This window comes from Agrilus planipennis, unplaced genomic scaffold (genome assembly GCF_000699045.2).
Source record: "Agrilus planipennis isolate EAB-ADULT unplaced genomic scaffold, Apla_2.0 scaffold49, whole genome shotgun sequence".
Classification (NCBI taxonomy): domain Eukaryota; kingdom Metazoa; phylum Arthropoda; class Insecta; order Coleoptera; family Buprestidae; genus Agrilus; species Agrilus planipennis.
Window position 1 is genome coordinate 1,543,186 of NW_020438913.1, and position 23,029 is coordinate 1,566,214.

The window sequence follows — 23,029 nt, forward strand, 5'->3', positions numbered from 1 at the left end:
TAAGGTCCCGGGTTCGATTCTCGGCGAGGCAACAAATTTTTCCTCACTAACTTGAGGTAGTTTGTAGTAGATAAAAGATTGAAAAATGAATTTTCAGATTAATATTTGATATTAACTACTATTAAATGTCAAAGTGTTTCATATATATAGTATTCATATATTTTAACTCATAAATCCACAGGAAGTGATAATCTTTCGTTTAGTTTTATCTATTTGGTCTTTGTCTTGTATATTCCGTCTTGGTTTTAGTCTTGGTCGTGCTAGTAAGAAAACAGTCTTGGTCCAGACTAAGATTGCAAGACCCAAGCCCAATTATGCTCATCACAATCAGTTTATCAATGGAAGAGGTTAGTTTTTAAATGCAAGTGGTCCAACTAAGTAACCTAACCTAACCTAACCAATAAGTCAGTACGTAGTTTATGTATTGACGGTTCAATATCAAGCATAATGGATACCAAGCGTTCAGTATTTGTATGCAAACAGATCGAAAGTTGATTTAATTTGTTGTCATAGATAATTTTAAATCAATTTGTCTAATATATAATGGCATGTACTCGGTCGATACGTTTTGATTTCAATTAGTTATTTAAAGGACAAGTTTTACGAGTTATCGGAGAGAAAAAAACACATCCTGTAACATTCCGCAGATACAAGTCGGTCGTTTCGTTAATCGCGCGATTAAAAAAGGACAAAAAATGCCTTAATGCAAGACTGTAATGTTAACAAAACTCTTGTAGAATTTTGCAGAAACGTGCAGCCTTGTACAGCATAGGCTAAACTCATGGGAAGAAGTTGAAACCGAAGTAAACCTCCTTGGAAGTTCCTTAACGCTAACTAAACACCTGGAGGAATTCCTAAACGAATTAATTATTTCATAATTCAAACGGTAATGCTGTATATTCATATGAGTGTATTTAAGTCTCTCAAATGGCATTTACCTATGTGTATCGGTAACAACTGATCACATACGTACACCTTCGTGCAATTGGAATATTTCGTGCATTGTAAAACATTACCTGCATTAATGGTTATTTATACTATACAAAAGGTTACCAACAACAAATGGTAGCGAATATTACTCGAAACATTTTTGCCAACAACAATCGGATTTAAAACTAATTTGCATAATTAGAAATCACACGGGCTGTGGACGTAATTTTACACAAAAGTGAATAGTTTTAATATTATAAATGCGAATGTGAGTTAGTTTGTTTGTTACTATTTCACGCCTTAACCAGTCAACAAATCACCATGAAATTTTATACACACATTGCTAGAGATACAAAAAAGGACATAGGCTATCGTTTATCCCGAAAAATAATACTGTTCCCGAGGAATAGAAAAATTAGTTTAGTCATCATACCTCATTTGAAATCATTGATTTAGTTTTTCTATTTAATACGTTTATAGCAGCTTCAACAAAATACCTTTAAAGTCATCAAAGTAAAAGTTCCTGCTAGTGTTTTAAAAGTCAGCGGTGTTTGCTGTATGGTATTAATTAGATCAAGCAGGCAATAAGTTCAATTACGTGAGATATCGGTTAAAGGTAAATGCCTTGTATGTAATAGGTTCTTTATGTGTAATTGTGTAAGAGAGCTTTCATTAGCATACAATGACAGAATATTTAGTAATTACATGCAGGTATTATACTGTACAGGTTAGTAAACAGTTGCACGCAGCTAGAAAAACAATTGCTTTCTGCAAATAACCTGTGTTGAAGCAGGATAGTCGGTGTTTGACTTATACCAGCTTCTGCTGTACGCCAACTTAATATTGTACAGCTAGTTGATGATTTTTCCTTTAATAAAATTTACACCCTTTTTTTTACTAGTTTTATTATTAAAGGATCGAGACTATTCACAATTAAAAATATGTACAACTATTGTAACTTAAATAACTAAATGCGTATTATTGAGAACCGAGCTTACTGATGTATATTGATGAACTCTTGTTAGAAAATTTTGGACATGTATTTAAATAAACAAGAAAGAGAAGAACAATTTAAGATGGATAGAGATAGAATTAGAAACTAGTATGAAAAACTTTACAGCAAATGACTACATTTCAGGTAAATGTGATAGATACAATTGAAAAGGTTATGAGAGGAAAATACGGCCCTAATATGATTTTAACGATGAGTCAGGTAAACATTGAATAGGTTACTATTGTATTATGAATTCCAAGAGAAGATTCAAATGTAATATGCACGATAATGTAAATTAGGATGCAAAGAATGTACAGTTAAAACCAAAAGCAATCGAATAAGATATTATTAAATGTGTATATAACTAAAAACTATAAGTATAACAAAAAACAAACGTTTCGGCGAATAGCGACGGAACAACCTGGATATCTTGATAATATGGTGGATTATGTGACAACACTTTCACTGTTTTTGCAACAAAAAAAAAAAGAAGAACTGACGATTTACCAATCCGAAAAAAGGACAAAATATGCTTTCTGATGTTTTGATTATCGTTTATAATTTATAATAATTATGTTATTAACAATTGATAATTATTGTGCTGTTAGGTGACTATCTAATTACTAATTACTTCTTCTTTTTCCTTCAATCTTCTTCTTAACAAATGGACAAATTAATGAAACCTACAAAAGGATTGTAAATATCTGTTGTTATCTTTGTTCTTTCGGTATTTCTGCTAATAAAACGGTCGGCCAAGTAGCAATTACAGTGTTTACGTTTTATTACTGGTCAATTGACAGTAAATCGATCATTTAAATCGCGTTCCAACACAACCTTTATAGGTAAAATAGCACAGGCATAAAAGAATAAGTGTTATTATATTGTACACAGTGGTAGCACATAAATATTTTGACACAGTACCGATTGAACTTTTGAAACAAATTACGAAACGACATTTATAAATTGACTATTTTTTTATAGACAAAAAGATGTCAACTTGTCAAAGTATTTTCTAAAGTAGGTTGATCTATGTTTTATCTGAGATATCTACGGCGTGCTGATGAGAACAAAGGAGTTTCAGCTTCTAAAGGACTTGCTGAAAAATTCTTCATTTGTTTTGTTGGTGTGGTTCTATTTCACTGTGAATGTAATACCTATGTTCCAGTGGCCTAATTAATACTCATGCTACCCCAAAAAAATTAGTAGCTGAACAATTATTAGATTCACTAGTGTCAGAGAGCAAACCACTTTACAGAGCGATTTTACCAATCTAACAACCACCCATAGTCGGGTCCATCAAAACTGCCAAAGTCCACAATAAATTATATGTGAGAATGGACATATCGTCTGTCTTGTTTCCACTGGGGACTGTAGCCATTTGCTGCGTTTTGAACACACCCTTGTTAATTTGGGAAATGCTTCATGAGTAGTACCAATAAAATGAAAAGAGATAACCGAATGATAGTAAGCGGTGCAGCGGTTACAGGTTGCTTAAGTAACTATCTGCTTGCAATTATATTTTTAAACAAACGTCTTTGCTTTCCTAAATTCCTGAGAATGTTGAACTTTATTTCGTCCGATGCTGGAAACATGTTTAAATTCTGCTTGTCTGCATCTCTTTCTGTTACACATCAATTGGTGTAATGTTATTCTTTTTTCTTTATTAGTGCCCGCTGCAATTCGTGCCTGGCATCTCTTTTCTATGTTGACGATGTTCGTCTGTCTTGTGTAAAAGTAGGCGTTCTGTCAACAACCGCTCTAGTTAAGTTACTAAGTTGAAAGAAGAAGATAAATGCGACAATTTTATTTGAATTTCCTAACTATATACATGTTATTCGATCCTTTTCGAAGGCGTTCCGAATAGGCGCCCTCCTGAACCGATAACATTGTGCCGAAAACTTATCAAATGGGATATAACATTTCTAATTATCATAACCTTTTTAAACTTATTGCAAGATTATACCCCAGTCGCCGCTGACGTTATTTATTAACAGGGACATGTATGTATGTATGTAAGTACAAAGTTAATTAGTTTTCGTTTCCACCGTGCGTGAAAATGCATTAGTTAATACATAATAACGAACACGAATGGCTCGTTGTTTATCGGAATGTTTTTCTAATCGGACAAACTAGACAGCATTGAAACAGGCGCGGTCAAATGGTGGGTATGTTAAGCACATATAGAGGTAACTACGGTGTGCATATATACATACATGTATGCACGTACATGCCTATATCATCTGCGTAACGCGGCGCCCCGTATAAAAGTGGATACTGACAAGGTATTGTCGATAAAGTCGCGGCGTTATCTTAAGAGTTATTGTCAATTGAATCGGATGCTATAAACTGCAGGTCGCTTCTGTTTGCTCTAATTTGTGAATGAAAATGGAAAAGGATATTCAAGGATGTTTGTTTATTTGGGTATGCAAATTTTTATTTGTTTATTTTTCTAACCTGTCAAATTATGTAATTGTTAGATTTAGTTTCCAAAAAATCTTTTGATAAATTTCCCGCTTAGTATTTACGTTTAATTCCAATTTTCCCAAAAGATTTTCAAAGCTTTTAATTCAACTTGATTTCCTATTTCATCGATTTGGTTTCTAACTTTGCCGATTTAGTTTCAAAAGCAATAATTACTATCAATTTTAGCAGTTAATGTCCTATTCTTTAATCAATATAATAAAATTAATGACTATTAAAAGATTGTCCTTTTTATCATTCTTAAATAAGATAATACGATAATAACTCCTAGTACCTAGGTCAATGAATTTTCAAATTTTACTTTTTTTTTTATTTACATTTTCTGATTTTGCGTTGTATTTTATTGTTTATTAATTATAATTATAATACTGACAATAAAAACCGTAATCGTATGTTACTGGTAAATAAACGTATCATTAGTAATAAATTTACTAATTGCATGCCTGCAGGTTAAATAGAACGGTTCAGGATATGAATTTGTTATCAAAATATTGTTTACCAACACGGATTTTTTACATTCTACAACCATCAAGTTTAATAAACAAATGGGAACAGATCTTTTTACATAATATATACGGTAAAAGTAGCTATTTCCTCAATTTAATAATAACTATCTTAAAATTGGAACACCGGAAAAAGTATAAACCAATACTAATAATCAATCATCTACTTACACGCTTTAGAAAGTTTACACTAACGTAAATTTTCATATTTATTTATTGATAGTTATGCATATTGTTAGTTAATAAAGGATTTATTAATAGTGACGTAACAAACCTAACCCTCATATTTTTCCATATGATATACATACATATAAATTTTATGAGTTGACATCATTTTGAAATTACGACTTTTTAAATCGCATTCCGAACATAACAGCGGCGAACGGTTCAATTAATAGCAATCACTTCAGTTTACACAGAACTGCTAATTTTTTCTTCTAATGAGTTGAATGTGTCACTCGCTACACATGTTGTAAACATTATAAAACAGTAAAAACGAAATTAAAACAAAAGCTGATTTAAGCACGTTCCAGAAAGGAAAATTTCAAAAGCTAATGGACGATACTGCATAGAGAAAACTAAATTTTCATGACAATGCAAAAATTACAATTTTCGAATGTAAATTACTGAATTTGCCGCGGAAATAGTAGAATTTATTAAATAACTTGTAATAATCTCAATTTTGACATGTTTTTTAAAAATTATTTCAAGCTTCGTAATTATTACAATTTAATTTGTAATATCAACTAAAATTCGGGTCAATCTGTAATTTTTATTATTTTCGCTTACGAAAAATGGGCTAGTGAGATAAATTGTAAATTTTCCTTTTCATTTTCTTCGTGTAATAGGTGCTTTTTACATTTTCATATTGAAGTGTTTTGATGGTGATCCAAGAATTTCCAAGATCTCATGAAATGGGTTCCATGAACTACAACAACCAAACAAACGCAACTAATTCCTGATTCTACTTTCAGGTACTCCTCCTGATAGTGCCCATAATCCTTCCGGTTGAATCCCAAAGGCTTAATCCAACAATCCTCCAAGACAGTCGCGATCTACCAACTCCAGAAGGTTCTTTCGGATTTCTCTACCGTACCGAAGACGGAATCGCCCACGGAGCCAGGGGCGATCCAAACGGTCAAGTACATGGCAGATTCACTTACACCGATCCAACCGGGTTAAAAGTGAACTTTAACTACAACGCCGGTTCGAGGGCAACCCCCGGTTACAATTACAACGACGTTCAACAACAACAACAACAACAATCTGCAATAAGAGATCGCCAGCCTGCGCCACCTGCAGTAGAAGAAATCCAAGAATATCAAGAACGACGAAACAGTCAACCACCAAGGCCAATATTGTACGCTACGAAAAATGCCCAACGGACTCCCCAACGGGCAGAATCAGTGTCACCCGTTGAAGATACTAACGACTACGATAATTATTACGATCAACCAAGAAGGAATTCTGGAAGAAACGCCAATTATTATGACGAACAACAACCAAGAACGTATTCTAGAAGAGCTGATACCAACAATTATAATGACGTTTCTTATTAAATAACTATTATGGGTAACCAGCAGAAAATTTAATACACCATAGACTGATGTGCTTGAAAAAATGGACTTACTGTTATTCGACGGTTTATGAAGTGCAGTAAAATATTTTCTACAAGTGTATAAATATTTAAAGTACGTATGATGTAGGTATTAAGACAATCACTTACACGTGGTTTTAAGTAATTTCTAGAAATGGTAAGCATGATATGTACAGTACAAATAAATTTTACGAATAAAGACAATTTATCTACCACTTTTACTTAAACAAGTAGATGAGGAATCATTCAAATGTCAAAGGAGCATAAGTGGTTTGAAAGATCTTGCTTATACCGGTCAAAAAAAGTTATTTGAATAAAACGAAGACATCGACAAGTGAATAACCTCTATGAAAGGTTCAACTTTATGACCTTGTCTCACTTAAACTCTAAAAATGATTACAATTTTCCTTTTCGTACAATTTCTTTTAGAAGAAACTAAACAAACTCTTTCCCCTAATAATTTCATCAATTAAGGGTAGAATTTCGCTGTTCCCCTCCCCTATTAAGCGATCTATTCAAGTCGCAAGCCCCGTACTTTGATTTCATTCTGTCCAATTTAGACATTTTGTCATTGTGGCCATGAGTCCTAAAATGGCGGTGTGACAAACTAAATCACTGTTCTTAGACTGCTCCTTTGCCCCGTGCCATCATCCCGCCCATCGTACCCAGTCTAACGTACGTCGTGACGGTGACATCCAAAGCTAAAAGTACGGCTTAATAATGCAGTGTTGAAAAGGCAGGTCACTTTGTACCAAACTTCATTACTCGGTCCCATCGAACGGGACCGTTTCAGGGCGAATTTGCTGCGCGAAACAGGACGATCGAGGGGGTCGGGCAACGGGCGCCCAGGGCATTCTCTTGTTGGTACGAGGGATCTTTTTGCACAGCTGCCCTCATGTTAATCCTACCATTGAAACCTAGTGCATATGTCATCTCAACATTTAGATGGCATACGCAGCCGATCGCACTCGCAGGGAATTATATTTACACTCAAAACACGCAAAACCGTGCAACAAAATACAGGGCGAAACAAACTGTAACATCAGTACACTGCCAAAATAATAATTTGGGTAATACAGAAAATGTTAAATTTTCTTTCGTGTTATTAAGTTTTCGTTCTAAAAAAGTTTAGTTTAATGCATCTTCTTCAATGTAAAAATAATGCAACAATAGAGAAAACACTAGGAATGTGTACATAGGATTTGTAGATTTAGAAAAAGCTTTTGACAGTGTTAAATGGGACAAGATGTTAAATATACTTAAAAATGTAGGGATGAGTTACAGAGATAGATGATATTTAGTTTGCATAAAGAGCAACAGGCAGTTATAGAGCTGGGGCTAGAACGTAGAGAAGTAAATATTAGGAAGGGAGTCAGACAGGGATGCACACTGTCACCGCTACTTCTTAATCTATACATCGAAGACGCAATCAATATCATAAAAGACAGTACAACTGTAAGGGTAGATATACAGGGACAAAATATTAGTATGCTTAGATTTGCAGATGATATAGCAGTAGTAGTAACGATGAATTAGAAATAAAATTAAAGCGGTATTGACAAAACATACTGTATGAAAATAAACAAAAATACTGGTATACAAGGGAGGAAAAAGTAGGGAAAGAGCGAATATAAAGATAGGAGACGAAAAATTAGAAGAAGTGGCTGAGTTTAGGTGTCTAGGAAGTCAGATAAAGCAGAGGACAATGCAGGATCGAGTCACCTTCAATAAAAAGAAGTCACTTCTATGCTCGCGAAAGATCAATTTAGAAATTCGAAAAAGATTGTTAAAATTATTTCATATTATTCTAATTATATCATTAAATTCGATATGATATGGGGATAATCATTCCTTTAACGGTAATGTAATTCAATATTTATCTAGTAGAAATAATAAAAACTATGCCATCTACAGATGTCATCGTTATTTTGATTAGTCTAAGTTGAATTCTGAAATGCCATCAATATTGTGTTATCAACTAGTCCATCAAAAATAAACGGTTACAATTTCAATATTGATTTATTAACACATGTCATTTTTTATCGTCTTTTTAAATTGAAGACCGAAATATTTGCTGTACAATACTGAGCATTAATGTATCTACCCAGATAGAGTATACCTACATAGTGTACCGTAAGTACCTACAAAATGTAGTGGTAGAAATGCTTCTGGACGCTGCCCTAATCCCATAATTTGGTCATGTACGGTACAGTGGATTTGTAAGAAGGAAACAAATTTTGTGGTTGGATGGACATTTTTTAATGGGGTTCGAACAATTTCTAATTTTACCTTTTCGGGCAGTAAGGCAAAATTTGACTGTGCTAAATATTATACCTTCAAAAGATCAAAGTGTTGAAGCAAAGCCGACATCTGATGGGTTAGCCTTCCGATTCGAACATGCTGAATTGGAGATCGAGTGATACCTTTTTAGAAAGCTTAGATCAAGACATTTTGACAACAAATAGTACATTTGAACAGTCAACCTAACCTAGATTATGCTAGTTTATGGTATGTATTGTAAGTTTGGTAGGGTAGATTAGATTTATGAGGTTTATTGCTAATGTGGATCAAAGGTCAGATCAATTTCTTGTTCGTCCATCGGGTGAGGTATCATTTGAAAAATCTTGACCCAAACATCCAAAAAAAGTGGGTCCAAATCAGAAGATTTGCCAAGTGGTGTGTTCCAATGATAATATAATGTAAGGATCTTTCGTTAATCCCAAATATTGCTGTAATAAATAGATAAATCGGTACAGGTATTCTAGTTTCATTATCTAACTTTTATACGACGGAAACTCTTGAAATGGATTGCTATTTTTAGCCTCATATAATAATTACATAACTTTATCAAGAAAACTCGTTTTAACTTAACAACTTTATCAAATCCAGTTTGCAGAGTATGTAAGAAAAACTCAATATTTATTACAGTTTATTATTTATGCGTATCAAAGGGTAATTAAAATCACTTCTGTAATAGCAATGACATTTATTAACGGAAAAATAATGTATAGAAACAGAAAAATGCCTATAAGAGTTTAAAGCTGAAAATAGCAAATGTAGGAATGCGATCGTTGAATCGTTAGGGTGTATTTAAGTATAATCCAAATCGAATGCTTTTCGTCTACTATTGTATACCTACCCAAAAACCAGCCTTAAGATTGCAATCTGGCTTTAGCTTGTCCATATATTAAAGACCTATTTACGTCATGTTTTGAAAATATCATCTGCCAAAGTTAAAGTAAATAAAAAGAGCAAACAGGATCTCTATTCGTTAGGACAACACAAAAGCTCGCAAAGCTAGTGCATTATGATGGTCTGTATAAGGCCATCAAAGCGAAAAGTCTTTTGTAGTGGTATGTACAGGTCTGTCAATTAAAATTGGTACAAATATAGATAAACGCGGTTCTAGCTCATTTAGCGTTACCCGGGGTGCACCACGTGGAGGCGAGCTAGTTTGCACCCCATTTTGAAGAACAGGAAATATAGTAGGTTAAAATACAGATATAATTTTCCAAGCCAAAATTTAAACAGAAAACGCCACTTATTTTAGGGTGTTCCAACTTCCACGCTCATAAATCAGAAAACAAGTGAATCGCGGATCGCTGTAATAACTGCAGCTACATTTTGTTCACTTGGTTGCATAAGTTTACGCAGATCTTTAGAGGTTGAATTCGTACATAAATTAATTAAGGTCAGAATAGAGACAAGTGAAACAGGATTTGTAACTGTAATGCGGTGTTAAATACCTATAAAATAAACCATCGAACGGGGTAGTTTGAACTTACCCTAGCTAAAAGTTCGCTTGTTGCTTGGTAGGTACCTAGTACGAATCGAACCTTTTCTTTCGACCTAATACTCATTTAAACGCGCTGAAAACCATAACCAACAATCGTTTGAAACAATGGCCCCCCTTTTTTCGATCGTCGACTGTCGACAACAATTAGCACAGCGTTTACGAAACAATTCCCAGCCCCGCGCAGCCTACTCGATGTAACGAATCGGTAACAAATTAAGACAATACGATCGAGAGCCCTTGTCCTGGCTACACTGGAGAGTGTTTATGCGTCCAGGGGGTCGCTCTTGCTTGCGGTGCGCCAAGTGGTGACGTTTGTTCCGAGGCAACAAAGCATAAAATGCGGTCCGTATGCTGTTGCTGTTTTGTTTCCGTCGCGCATTTTATGTTATTACGTACATGGCACGGCTGATTGTGTACTGTAGCAATTGCGAGTAGCTACTACGCTTATGGGAATTGACGAGCGACAGCTGAAGAGCTTGAAATCGCGACAGCTATGACAGACAGTGGGATAACTTGAACGATTAGCTCGTTTGGGAAAAACAGTTTCAAGTGGTCTTGTTAAAAACAAAAAAAAACATTATTTGAGGGAATTATGTCTCAACAGTTTGTCTACTCGAAAGGTCTAGACTTAATAATTTTTTTAGACCACGGCTACTCCTAGTCCGAATCACAATTCTATCAAAATCATGAATGGACAGAATTATTGTAAATTAGAAAACACTAGCGACCCGCCCCAGATCCGCAAGGGTGCAATGCTGATACTTAATATACCACTGAATGTCTTTATATACAAAATTCACAGCTTTTTTGTCGTTAGATAATACAAACCGGCCGATACCACTATGTCCCTGCATTTTAAATCTGTAACATCTTCGAAAATATTAATTTAAATTACATGCTGTAAAGAGCCATATTGATCTATATTAAATGCACAATGTATTTAAAAATACTTAATTGGATAAGGATTAATGCTGTATTGTTTAAAATCGCTTCGTAAATAAGCCATTATTTCTCATAAAAAGGACAAAAAATGGTTATTGTGGGTTATTCCTAAGAGATAGACATATACCAGCCCGGACTTTTTTGTAGACCCTTTTAAGATGTACAATATTGTAGTACATTATTTTGATCTATCTCGTAGAGTTCAGCCAGCGTTTGCAATGTAAGCGCAAAAAATGTGTTTATTTACGACATCACATTAGAAACCTCTAAAATGATCAGTGTTTCCCTACTACATTATGCATGTATTATACATATAAACCTTCCTCTTGAATCACTCTATCTATTAAAAAAAAAAACGCATTAAAATCCGTTGCGTAGTTTTAAAGATCTACGCATACATAGGGACAGACAACGGGAAGTGACTTTCTTTTATACCATGTAGTGATAGTGATTCCCTATCTACTAATTGAATTAAAATACACTCTGTATAGTACCTTTTAATACAATAAATAGCAAATCTACCTATCAATTGTCCTGTAATATTTTATTAAAGTTGCGCGATCCCGTGGGAATGTCTCACATTCTACATTTTACAAAGACCGCGAGACAATACGGGTTACGGGCCTTCTTCCGTTTCCTAATACAGGAGACCATAAAGGTATACAAGTTCAAGTGTACCTAAAAAAGAGTAGATAAGTACATAACTGACTGTAGGCGATGCTTGTGTTTGATTTGGGTTTTTGCATATATGTAATCGAAACAGATGTAGCGGTGCTCTATTAAGATAACGAAATATTTACTTACAATTAGTTTGATTTTTGTATACTATATATGTATCTATAGTTTATTTCTTATCAATAAAGCGTGATTTAGGAAACCAGACAGGTACATAAACACCATCATTATTATCATCATCATCATCATAAGGTCATGAACCCGTAGACGAGCACGTGCATGCACCTGGTCGTATCATGAGGCAACATTCACAACTGTCGAAAACCAAAGCAATTTTCATCTGCAATAGATATAACTAGACCGTCATGCGTGCTCATTCCTAATCCACGATATTTTCATCATCCGCCTATAACGCCACGTCTCAAACAGAGTATGAACAAAGACCTCAAGAATTAGCTACCTAAAGGCAGATAATGTAATAACAGAAAGGCTTTAGGTTTTCTACAGGTAGAAAAACTTCCCAAAGCCATTGCTAATGAGCCGAACGTAAGTTGCTAAACGGTAGCCGGATCTTTGATAATATCGAACACAATATCTTTGTTCTTCTTCGAACTCGACCAAGAAACAGAGGTAAGAATATTTTAATTAACTAAAAACCCTACATTAGAATACCGCTCTAGTAAATAATCTGACATCTTCTTAACGATCCTGATGCATGGTGTATTACGATTTAAAAATGCTCCAAAAAAATTAAACACTTCTTCAATTTTCGTTTTTTTTTACTACTTAATATTGACATTTGAAGGTTACCAACAGCAACGAAAATGCTAAAAAAAAATTGTCAAAATACTCGAGTGATTTTCCGTAATTTATATTTCGAGTTGAAGTTCTGACAGGCTGATTAATTTTTTTGTGTTTCCATAAAGATAAAAATTTAAAAACAAAATAATTGAGTTTTTTATACTATTTTTTCAATTTTTAAAACGGACGAATTCTAAGAAGTTGATGTTCAGAGAGCGTTCATAAGTCGTAATAAACCATGATAGAATACGAGATCGATAAAAGATAGTCAGCCGTTGGTGTGGTGAACTTGTTATCTAAAGTGCGACATTTGTTATTATCAGCTATTATCAGTATCTCCAATACGATGACGTTTTGCACGAATTTAAAATCACTTCTTTATTGGTTTCAGTTATACCTACGTGTCACGTACAAGGAATAGGTAGCTACTGTTTGTTTAAAACTCAAATCATGAAAAACAGCCACATAAATGGACATAACAAAGAATTATTATCATAAAATTCCGGCTTTGATAGGAACATTCTTGATTTTCTGTGGACTTTTGGTTTTTATAACTACAAAACCATCGACAGTACAAATAAAATTGGGAAGTAATAATGATGAACAAGAACCCGAAAGCGAGTAAGTTCTCTTTTTGTTTTCTTTAATAATATAAAATCGTTTAATTCAATCGACAACTATAATCTTTTTTGTAAACAACGAACTGAACCATCTTAAGTAAAATGATTCACAACAACTATAATGACTTGCCTTTTTCGATTTGTTTTGTAGATATTTAAGCCAAAACTCCGCGTTAAAGTGGAGCTACAAATGCGATGGCGAAAAATGCCAGAAAGTCCTAGAGAATAATTCAACATCTTCATACATTACTTGCTCTATGACATGCGGTAAAAACTCACAATTATGGCCTGTCCCTCAAGAAATTGGCAGCCTGAGTAAGCAATATGTGAGCTTTTTACCAACCGAAATCGATTTTTCAACAAACGCAATGAACCTTTCCAAAAAGCTCGTTGATGAAGCGTTTGAAATTTTCAAAAGAAATATCCACGTTCCTGACAAACAACTGATAGGAAGCTACAACGTCCGCTTATCTCTCAACATACAAATAACCGATTTCAGTATGACAACGATAACATTATCCACTGACGAAAGTTATCATCTTTTGGTAAGTCAAAAGAAAGAAAAAGTCGTTGTTGCAATTACTGCAGAAAATTTCTTCGGAGCAAGACACGGTTTGGAAACGCTTTCCCAACTGATATGGTACGACAAAGATACGAAATCGTTAAATATTTTAAACGAGGCGGACATCCACGATTATCCCAAATTCAAGCACAGGGGAGTCATGGTTGACACTGGGAGAAACTACTTCGCGGTCGAAGGATTAAAACGGGTTATCACAGGCATGGCCGCGAACAAACTCAATACATTCCACTGGCATATAACCGATTCTCAGAGTTTTCCCTTTGTTGTACCAAGCGTCCCGAAACTGTCCCAATACGGGGCCTACAGTCAGGCAAAAGTCTATGATGCAGCCACCATTCGAGACATGGTAGAATACGCAAGAGTTAGAGGAGTTAAAGTGATAATAGAAGTTGACAGTCCATCTCACGTCCAATTCGGTTGGAACTGGGGACCTGAGGAGGATCTTGGGGACTTAACGTTAGATTGCGGAAGCAACACCATAGATCGAATGCTAAACCCGTTTAATATCAATTCGCTCGATATTCTAGAAAAGATCTACAAGGAAATCGGAAATCTACAAACGTCTACAGAAATTTTTCACATAGGAGGTGACGAGATCGATAGTAGCTGCTGGTTCCGGTACAGCAACGAAACCTACGGGGAATTTTGGACGAAATATTTATGGCTGATGGTCAATCGTTCGTACCAAGCGAACAGTGATAAACCACCAAAATACGTGGTGATTTGGAACAGTGACCTAACCGAGGACGACTTTCTATTCAACTACCTCCCCAAAGAGAGCACAGTAGTCCAATTTTGGTTTGGAACGATCGATTTTCTGATTATCGAAAGGTACAAAATAATCTTTTCGACCGTTGGCAAATGGTATTTGGACTGCGGGTTTGGAAAATGGAGGGAATCAAAAGGGGAAGCGTGCGATCCCTATACGCAGTGGCAAATTGTTTATGGGTATCAGCCGTGGGTAGAGTACACGATGGATATCGACACAGTGTTAGGTGGCGAGGTTTGTCTGTGGACAGAACAAGTGGGCGAGGACACTTTGGACACCAGACTTTGGCCCAGAACGGCGGCATTTGCCGAAAGAATTTGGTCCGATCCATCCCATTATGGAGGCAGAATCTCTATTGACGTTTATCTTCGACTTTCCACCCAAAGGGAACGGCTTGTGCAAAGGGGGTTGAAAGCGGAAGTACTTTGGCCCGAACGATGCGTTCAAAATCCGGAATTTTGTACATAAATACGACTATACGTTACTAAATAATAATCGGGGGTTAATACGGAGTAGGTACATAGGCACCCTCTCGCACGGGATAAAAGATGAGTTCCTATCCAGATTGTCAAATTTCTATTAAAATAAATCCGCTATTATAGAGGATTATCTATCAAATAATGACGTGCGGCTGTTACTGTCACCCCCGTTGTTAATTATTTAAATTCGGGTTTGATTGTGCACCCGTGTTGGTGTCTATCACGAGGTACTTACTCGATACAGTTTTACAAAAAAAATATGAAGCAGGGGTGACTTCCCAGATTATGCTACCGCAATGTATGGCGTTTGATATTTTTATTATGGTTTGATCGTCGCCGATTTAGTGGGAACCCAATGGAGAACTAGTAACAATTAACAGTGTTAATTGATAAAAGTAAAAATTAAACGTAAAAAGTAAAAGTTACTTAAGTTGTGATATGCCGTCTGCCCCCTTTTGGGAACTTAAAAAAACCACTCGATTGAAAGATTATGTATCCCGTACTGACCTAACAGCGTCTGCCGATAGGACATGCAGGTTATATTTACTAGGGAGGTAATGTAAATGAAGAGGCAGGCAGTTTAGTATATTTATAATGTAACAGTTTCGTTATCGACTTGAATCCTAGAAATTGGACGATCGAGAGAGAAACGAAGTAAAGTGATCATGAATTCAAATCAATGGTATAAAACCATTAAAGGGATAGATAATTTTTCGGTCTTACAAAACCCAAACGTCACTTATTTTTAAGCGTCTAGAAGCAGAAACCGATAAGGTTCACTAAAATCTACCTAAAATCATATTCGAGATTCCTAACAGTCAAAATATATATTTTATAAACTTCCAAAAGGGCAGACAGTACAAAACCACGTCGTTTTCGCCAAGTCTATATCCTGTAAAAGTACTCACCTTGAAGGTATAAAATAAATGTTAAACGTAAGTAGCCGTAATCAAAAAGGTTAATAAAATTCAAAGGTCCAAACTTTATTTACATAAAATCCATTTTTGTAAACATTGCTCAAAAAATATGTACATTATTTTTATTATGTATAATAGCTATATAATAATATATTTAACTTAATTTACATAAAACTGTTTTGCACAAAAAAAATCATTAATTTCATTATTATAATTACATATAAAAAATACATATCTAGAAAAATAAAACCTATATAATACGAAATCACAGCGCTCATTTTATTTTAATTGCTCATTGTTTCTTCTGTTTGTGCATGTACTCAAATTTAATTTATTATAAATATTACGAAAGGTCTGGTGATGCATTTTTGTACATATCGCAGATAATTTTGACGATAGGTATGTTTCCAATTGTTTTTCGAAAAAATAATTCCTCTATCGTCTCTCCAGAGACGTTTCTCAGCATAGGCAAGAGGAGTAGCAATTTCCCGAAACGTAGCGGTTGTCCAGGATGAGCCGTCGCAATATATTTGTTAAGCATGAGCTGCGTCTGATCCTGAACAATTCCCACACAAGTGGGATTGGTCAAGGACTTCTCCTCGCTTGTTCCAACATTAGGGTTTTCAAAAGTCGTTTTGAAAAGGACAATCGCCCTCAAGCACGCATACTCGTGCGTATCAATTTGAAATTGAGCCAGACGCGACAAGATTTCTTGGAACTGCTTTATCTCATTGATTATATTATCTGCCTTGTTGGGATGCCTTTCCAGAATGCCACTGTAATGGGTCAAATGACCCAACTCTAAGGGCATAAGGAATTGGGCTGAACCTAGAACAAATAATTCTCGCCAACTTTCTTCCAACAACAACAGTTGATCCTGCAACGGTAAATTAGTGAACGATGGGACATTTTTAGCCCATTTCACATTCATAAATATAAGACGAGCTGCACTTTCACACGTCGATGCTGGACTGATAAGAGGTGGTATGGCGGTTGGAGGCGGAAATGCTATCGAGAACGGAAACTAAAACGAATAATAAAGGATTTAATAGCAGAGGCCCGAGAAACACACCGTGAGTGATCTTACCCTGGGCATACCGGCTACAACATTGCATAGAAAAGATGCGGATGGCATCATACTCATGGTATCTATGGCTGGAGGAGCTGATCTAGATTTGGGTAAAGCCAAGTCCAGAACGGGACCCGCTGAACTATTCATTAATCTCTGACTGGTTTCATTAAACAATTGAGCCATTTGTTGTCGACGTAATGTTGAGTTTCGTGGTCCTCTCTCATGTTGAACCGCTAAAAAAAGACGCTTTTCTCAAAATACGAAAATAAAACCTAGAAAATTCGTATTTTTCCCTTGTAACCAGCGTGAAATCGCCTATTATTAATCCAAAACCACATTGACGTTTTGCCTTAAATTGTAAGGTAGGTATTACACAATATTCAATTTCATCATTCAAAAAAAACGAAATTTTTAAACAAATCGCTATTTTTAACTGACACACACTTGTAATTTATTGATGTAGTATTTAATGATTTTTTATTCAACATTATTTTGCGCATTCAAAGACTTCCTTCTCTGTAATAATCACCAATATTTTATCATTTGCTAATGTTCTTCTAAAACTACCCCAAGGCAACTCTTTTGATAACCATTTAATTAACTCGAAGAAGCGAAATACTTTCGAAAACTCTTATCAATCGAACCTGACCCTTACTGTTTACCATTGTTCATTCCACTCATTAACCTTTAATAAGTCAAGAAGGCATCCTGAGCTCAAAGGGGTAGTAAGAGTATTTGTAACGGTCATTTTAAGATCGACTAGGCCTTTCTTGCATGACTTCTTGGCATTTGGTGGAGATCAATTGTAATTAAGTTTCAATCTTAATAGGCAACAGCTGTTGATGTTAGAAGAAACTTGTTACCACCAGGTGCCAAAATGTTCCAGATCGTAATAGCATTTGTAAGTTTTTGAGTGCGTTTTTCTTTGGCCCTTTTGCTGTATCTACTATCACATCGAAATAATTTAAAGGATTTTGTGTTTAGATAAAGGTATTAGAGCCATCATCAGTTAGTTAGTTAGTTGTGGATAAAGTGATCAAAAATTTCACATAGTTAACAATAATAGTCAGAATGAAACTATATTGTAGCGAGCACGAGTGTGTTTTTGTGCGATCGGGCACACGTGTGCGTGAACGGCTTATCGATTCGCCGACTACCTGCGTTCTGGGAAAGCAGTTAAACAGTTCAAAGAAAAAATAAACTATCCGGATGTTTCCGGAAGGGTCCCGAAAGTAAACAAAAGAGTATTTAAAGAAAGAGACGATCGCCGAGAGGAGGAGAAATAAATTGACCGTTGCAGAAGTGAATCCAGAAATAAATTGACAGTGAAATAAGTGAAATAAATAGCGCAATGAATAGTGATATATCAACAGTAGTGTAAATAAATAGAATAATTCATANATGGACATAGGTATAGCTATTACATTAAATAAACCCGGATTACAAACTGATGGGAATTGTAGAATTAAGAAATATATATAAAACGTTAAGTTAAAAATACGTTTCATTGTGTATCATACAATATTCAAATTTAAATTCAGAATACGTACTCCGTTTAATGTTAAAAAAATATGGGAGGAAGTTGAAGACAGAAATTTTTGCGAGTGATAACGCATACTTTAAAGAATGAAATTCAAAGTGTAGAGTAGTGTAGGTCTGCTTCTACATTCATTGAAAACTCTACTTCCGCTCTTGTTGTAAGGTGTGTAATATAGTAAATCCCCTTTTGAATCAATATGTGGTATTTATAAAAAAAAGGCTTACCTTTTGCTTCCAAAAGTTGAAGTAATTCCTTCAGGGTATATGCATAAAAAAAGCGAAGGAAAAGGTTTTGCTTCGAGGGTTTGCTTTAAAGTAAAAGATTTTACATAATTTGTACGTATAAAAGGAAGCATCTGCTCAAAAACTAAAGGATTTGCTTCTAAAAAAAGGAATCTAGGTTAACAACTTTTCTTGCTTTTTTCAACTTTTAAGTAGCTGACCAGGCATCACACAGCTTGTAACGTAAAAAATTATATATTTGTAGGACTTGTACAAGTAATTTTGTTGTGTGGCCCTAGTGTTGTGCTTGTTATGGCTGATATGGTGCATTTAGTTACAAGAAAATACTACAAACCGAGACATACACCACGCAAATCAGATTTAGATTTGAGGAGGAGAATGTTGTGTGGTTGACGGACTACTTTCTTGGCGCGTATTCTGAAACACGTGGAGCAGCCGCGTCACCTGTGCAGAAAATGAAAATATTTCTACGTTATTGTGCGAACCATTTTAAATTTGCTAACTTTCAACACTTCACAAGTGAATCAGGAATGTATTAAACAAATAATATAAAAAGCTGTTACGGAATACACACACACGTTGATTGCACAATGTAAATTTCAACTAGTTTGTCGAAATCCGTAGGGGCTAATCTGTATCTTTTTCTTTATTAATTCGAAGCATTTCCTTGCAAAGAAAAGGTATAGATTATGAATACAAATTGTAGCCAAAATGTGTTTACTTCTACCTTTTACTTGAATTTGTAAATGCTTTATTTTTACAAATTCGGCCTAATGACTAGTGAAACTATGTGTAAGTCATACTTCGAAAAGTTAACATCTTCAGGCAGATAATGTTAAAATATGGTAATGTTAACTCTCTTGTAACTGACCATTAATAAACTAATTTTAATAAAATACATACATGCAAAAGTTTTTCCAGAATGTCCTCTTCGTAAAAGACCATTACATTATAACGACCGCACGGAATAATTTGAAATAATTATTTCCTCTGCTCTTATTATTACGAACAGTGTATCAGTTAGTAAGAATAATTTTTTTGCACCTGCAAGATTCCGGTTAGCAATTCATCAATTTAATTATTGATAATAATATATAGGCAATTTTGTATACAAATATAGGTGGAAATAACTGAATTATTGCTATACAAATATTATGTTACATACATAGATGTACAAGTAAGGAATTAACTCTAATAGATTGCTGCACCCTAAACGAATAAAATATCCGCGTTCAGATTGTAACAAATTCGACGTCTACAAGAAGGCGATTTAAAATTGAATGAATGTTTGATAGGTTTTACAAAAAAAAATGTGTAGTGAGCACGAGTATGTTTGTGTGCGATCAGGCACACGTGTGCGTGAACGGCTTATCGATTCGCCGACTAGCCGCGGGCGCATTTCTTCATGTGCGTCATATTAGTAAATGTGTGTGTGTGGTCGTACCTGCGTTCTAGGAAAGCAGTTAAACAATTCAAAGAAAACATAAACTATCCGGATGTTTCCAGAAGGTTCAAGAAAGTACACAAAAGAGTATTTAAAGGAAGAAACAATCGCCGACAGAAGAAGAAATAAAATGACCGTTGCAGAAGTGAATCGAGAAATAAATTTTGTCAGTAATAGCAGTGTAATAAATGGCGCAGTGAATAGTGATATATCAACAGTAGAGTAAATAAATAGAATAATTCATAACCTAAGTTTAGTAATAATTTAATAGTGTTTTTAAGTTCTTTAATAATTAGTGTAAATAAATAGTTTTTTGTCGTTATCAGTCTTAGAAGTTAATTTTGTTAAACCCACGAGCATTACAATATCATGAGTTTGTTTACCGAAAAATAATACTTTGCTATAAATGTTTTGGTTGCAGCGGTCGAAGGTTTGTACCGTAAGTACTCGAGTCTTAGGCTTACAGAAACGGCCTGACCAGTAGGTAATCCGCTTATTATTTTCCCCGTTATCTGGCACAAATAATCGTCCTACACTCACCGTCCTTATTCATCCCTGCTTCTTGACACTTTGCTAATCTGCATGCTCTGCACTGATTCCGATGAGTTTTGTCCACAATGCAACTGCCTTCGGCTTTCGCCTTGCAAACGTACTGGCGGTTCCTTCTGATCGATCTTTTGAAGAATCCTGCGCACCCGTCGCAAGCAAAAATGTTATAGTGTTTACCCGACGAGAAATCTCCGCAAACTTTACACGGGATGTCCAGGATGCGACCTAAAAACGATCGTCCTCAGTAATAAGTCAATAAATAAAACAATTGATAATATTCAGCGGGATTGGTTCGTTAACCGATTGGAATTGATTGTATAATATTAGAAGATGTCTATGTTTTTAAGGAAGTTATTTAAGGGTAGATTTCAAGGATTACTAGTTTTGTCACGATCGCATTGTAAGGATAACGAGGGCGTGTACGTATATTGTATACATTAGGTAGAGGTACCTATAATAATAATGAAAATCCCGGAAGAAGTATAATGAACAGGAAGATTGCTCTTTTTGGGATGATTGAAACAGCGATATAGCTCTTAGGGTAGGCATTCGTATCCCCCTTAACAATTAGTGTTGAATTTCAATCTTCCAAAACAGGATGTACCATTTCCAGTTCCGTTTTTCTAATAAGAATAACCTACATTCTTATTCTCATGAGTGATTATGGATTAGTTTACATAATAAGTCAAAAGAAACAGTTGAATAACATATTATACAGAAATGGCAGTTGTTTTCTAACAAATGAATAGTTATCCTTTTAGGAATTAAGAATGAAAATAGTTGAAAAATCACCTACACCATTAAACAAAAACGTAATCAAGGAACATCTAAAAGGAACTGTTTTGGTATATTAGGAACAATAAAAAAATGGACTTTCAAATATTAACTAGCTTCATTTTGCTAAAATAATCTCGGCACGGGTGTCATATAAGTAAATCTTAGCTGACCTTTACCCTTTCTCTACCAATACAAATAGTAACAAAAGTCACAGAGTGGTAAATACAGTAATATTCTTATACAACTAAAAAATTAATTTGTCTTTTATAAGTCAAAGTAATTTCATTAAATAATTTTACAGACTATTCAATGAAAGATTGTATACATCAAAGAAGATGCTTTTCTAAGAAATTTCAGGCATAAAAACAGGAGATTTTCACAGAAAACAAGTGCACAGAACCTGAGTTTTATTTAAAAGATTTTCTACCTATCACACTAATAATTATATCGATTACATTAATAAATTACCAAAAAATGGTACTCACTGGAAGACGAAGACAATTTAATTTGATGCATGGAAGTATCCATGGACATTAGACTTTGTTCGTGTCCTTGCAAACTGGCACTTGCACTTAACATTTTTGATAACGCACCAATAATAATAAAAAAAAAACTTAAAACCAAAAGTCGCGATGACGATGATCGTTGATTTCGTCACCACAAACGAACGCGGTTGTCTGCCATTATAAACTTTTGAATGAAACTTTTAAGCATTAAGGGCTTCAACTTTTCGGAAAAAGTTTCATCCGTCGGCGTAGGGCATGAATGACGAAGTAGTCTCCCTTTTTGACTCGGCCAGGACGAGTCCTTATTGGTCGCTGGCCTGGTACCCCTGGGGTAAATGCGATCGTGGCCCATCCTACTCAAACGATGAGCGTCCCTTTTTATGTTAAATCAAAGGGAGGGGTGCCACATCAACCAAATTTGCCTTTATGATTAATCGCAACGAATTAATGACTAAATGAAATTTAACTGACTACAACAAATTTACTAATTTCTTTTGATGCAGAAGAAAATCAAATAATCCGAAATCCAATATTTCTAATTTTTTGGCCACCTGATTTATTTATAACAGCAAAATAATTTTAAAAATCCGATACCTTTATATTTTATTGATTAGCAACTCCACAAACGGATTTTGTTCAACAACATTAATAAAAATCCTACCCTTAGCATTTACTGCTTATTAATTTAGCGAATAATTTACGTTTTTAATGTTTTTTCTTTGTATCACGCAGTTGTAGACGACCAATATTCGTTATTTTTCGCGCTGTTCGTATTATACGTAAATCAAATTTCAGAGGGTGAGCGCCCTGTA

The 23,029-nt window shown here is 34.9% G+C and overlaps 3 protein-coding genes across 4 annotated transcripts; 2 read left to right on the plus strand and 1 right to left on the minus strand.

The window, feature by feature from the left end:
- The first annotated feature begins 4,059 nt into the window (after positions 1–4,059).
- On the plus strand, positions 4,060–6,720 carry LOC108733446. The gene is made up of 2 exons (XM_018464623.1): positions 4,060–4,345; positions 5,883–6,720. The coding sequence occupies exons 1-2, from the start codon at positions 4,304–4,306 to the stop codon at positions 6,465–6,467; spliced, it is 627 nt and encodes a 208-aa protein (XP_018320125.1). The 5' UTR covers positions 4,060–4,303; the 3' UTR covers positions 6,468–6,720.
- A 5,455-nt stretch (positions 6,721–12,175) lies between these two features.
- LOC108733443 (probable beta-hexosaminidase fdl) lies at positions 12,176–16,162 on the plus strand. 2 transcript variants are annotated; one of them, XM_018464619.1, is made up of 3 exons: positions 12,176–12,548; positions 13,111–13,340; positions 13,491–16,162. In XM_018464619.1, the coding sequence occupies exons 2-3, from the start codon at positions 13,189–13,191 to the stop codon at positions 15,157–15,159; spliced, it is 1,821 nt and encodes a 606-aa protein (XP_018320121.1). In that variant the 5' UTR covers positions 12,176–12,548; positions 13,111–13,188; the 3' UTR covers positions 15,160–16,162. The 2 variants fall into 2 exon arrangements, with proteins under 2 accessions (XP_018320121.1, XP_018320120.1); XM_018464618.1 differs by lacking the exon at positions 12,176–12,548 and adding an exon at positions 12,767–13,020.
- A 207-nt stretch (positions 16,163–16,369) lies between these two features.
- Positions 16,370–22,290, minus strand: LOC108733375 (nuclear receptor subfamily 2 group E member 1-like). Its single transcript, XM_018464505.1, has 5 exons — positions 22,197–22,290; positions 21,386–21,469; positions 20,926–21,159; positions 17,175–17,392; positions 16,370–17,111 (listed from the first exon to the last, which is right to left on the minus strand). Exons 1-5 carry the CDS (start codon positions 22,288–22,290, stop codon positions 16,431–16,433), a joined length of 1,311 nt encoding a protein of 436 aa, XP_018320007.1. The 3' UTR covers positions 16,370–16,430.
- Between the last annotated feature and the right edge of the window lie 739 nt (positions 22,291–23,029).

Excerpts from the sequence above, each read along its gene's own strand:
- LOC108733443 (XM_018464619.1), top strand. The coding sequence starts at position 13,189 with ATGGACATAACAAAGAATTATTATCATAAAATTCCGGCTTTGATAGGA. Across the intron at positions 13,341-13,490 it reads GAACAAGAACCCGAAAGCGA|ATATTTAAGCCAAAACTCCG; the intron begins GTAAGTTCTCTT and ends TTTGTTTTGTAG.
- LOC108733446 (XM_018464623.1), top strand. The coding sequence starts at position 4,304 with ATGAAAATGGAAAAGGATATTCAAGGATGTTTGTTTATTTGG. Across the intron at positions 4,346-5,882 it reads AAGGATGTTTGTTTATTTGG|GTACTCCTCCTGATAGTGCC; the intron begins GTATGCAAATTT and ends TTCTACTTTCAG.
- LOC108733375 (XM_018464505.1), bottom strand. The coding sequence starts at position 22,290 with ATGTTAAGTGCAAGTGCCAGTTTGCAAGGACACGAACAAAGTCTAATG. Across the intron at positions 21,470-22,196 it reads TAAATTGTCTTCGTCTTCCA|AGCTATATCGCTGTTTCAAT; the intron begins GTGAGTACCATT and ends GCCTACCCTAAG. Across the intron at positions 17,393-20,925 it reads AGCAGGGATGAATAAGGACG|CGGTTCAACATGAGAGAGGA; the intron begins GTGAGTGTAGGA and ends GTCTTTTTTTAG.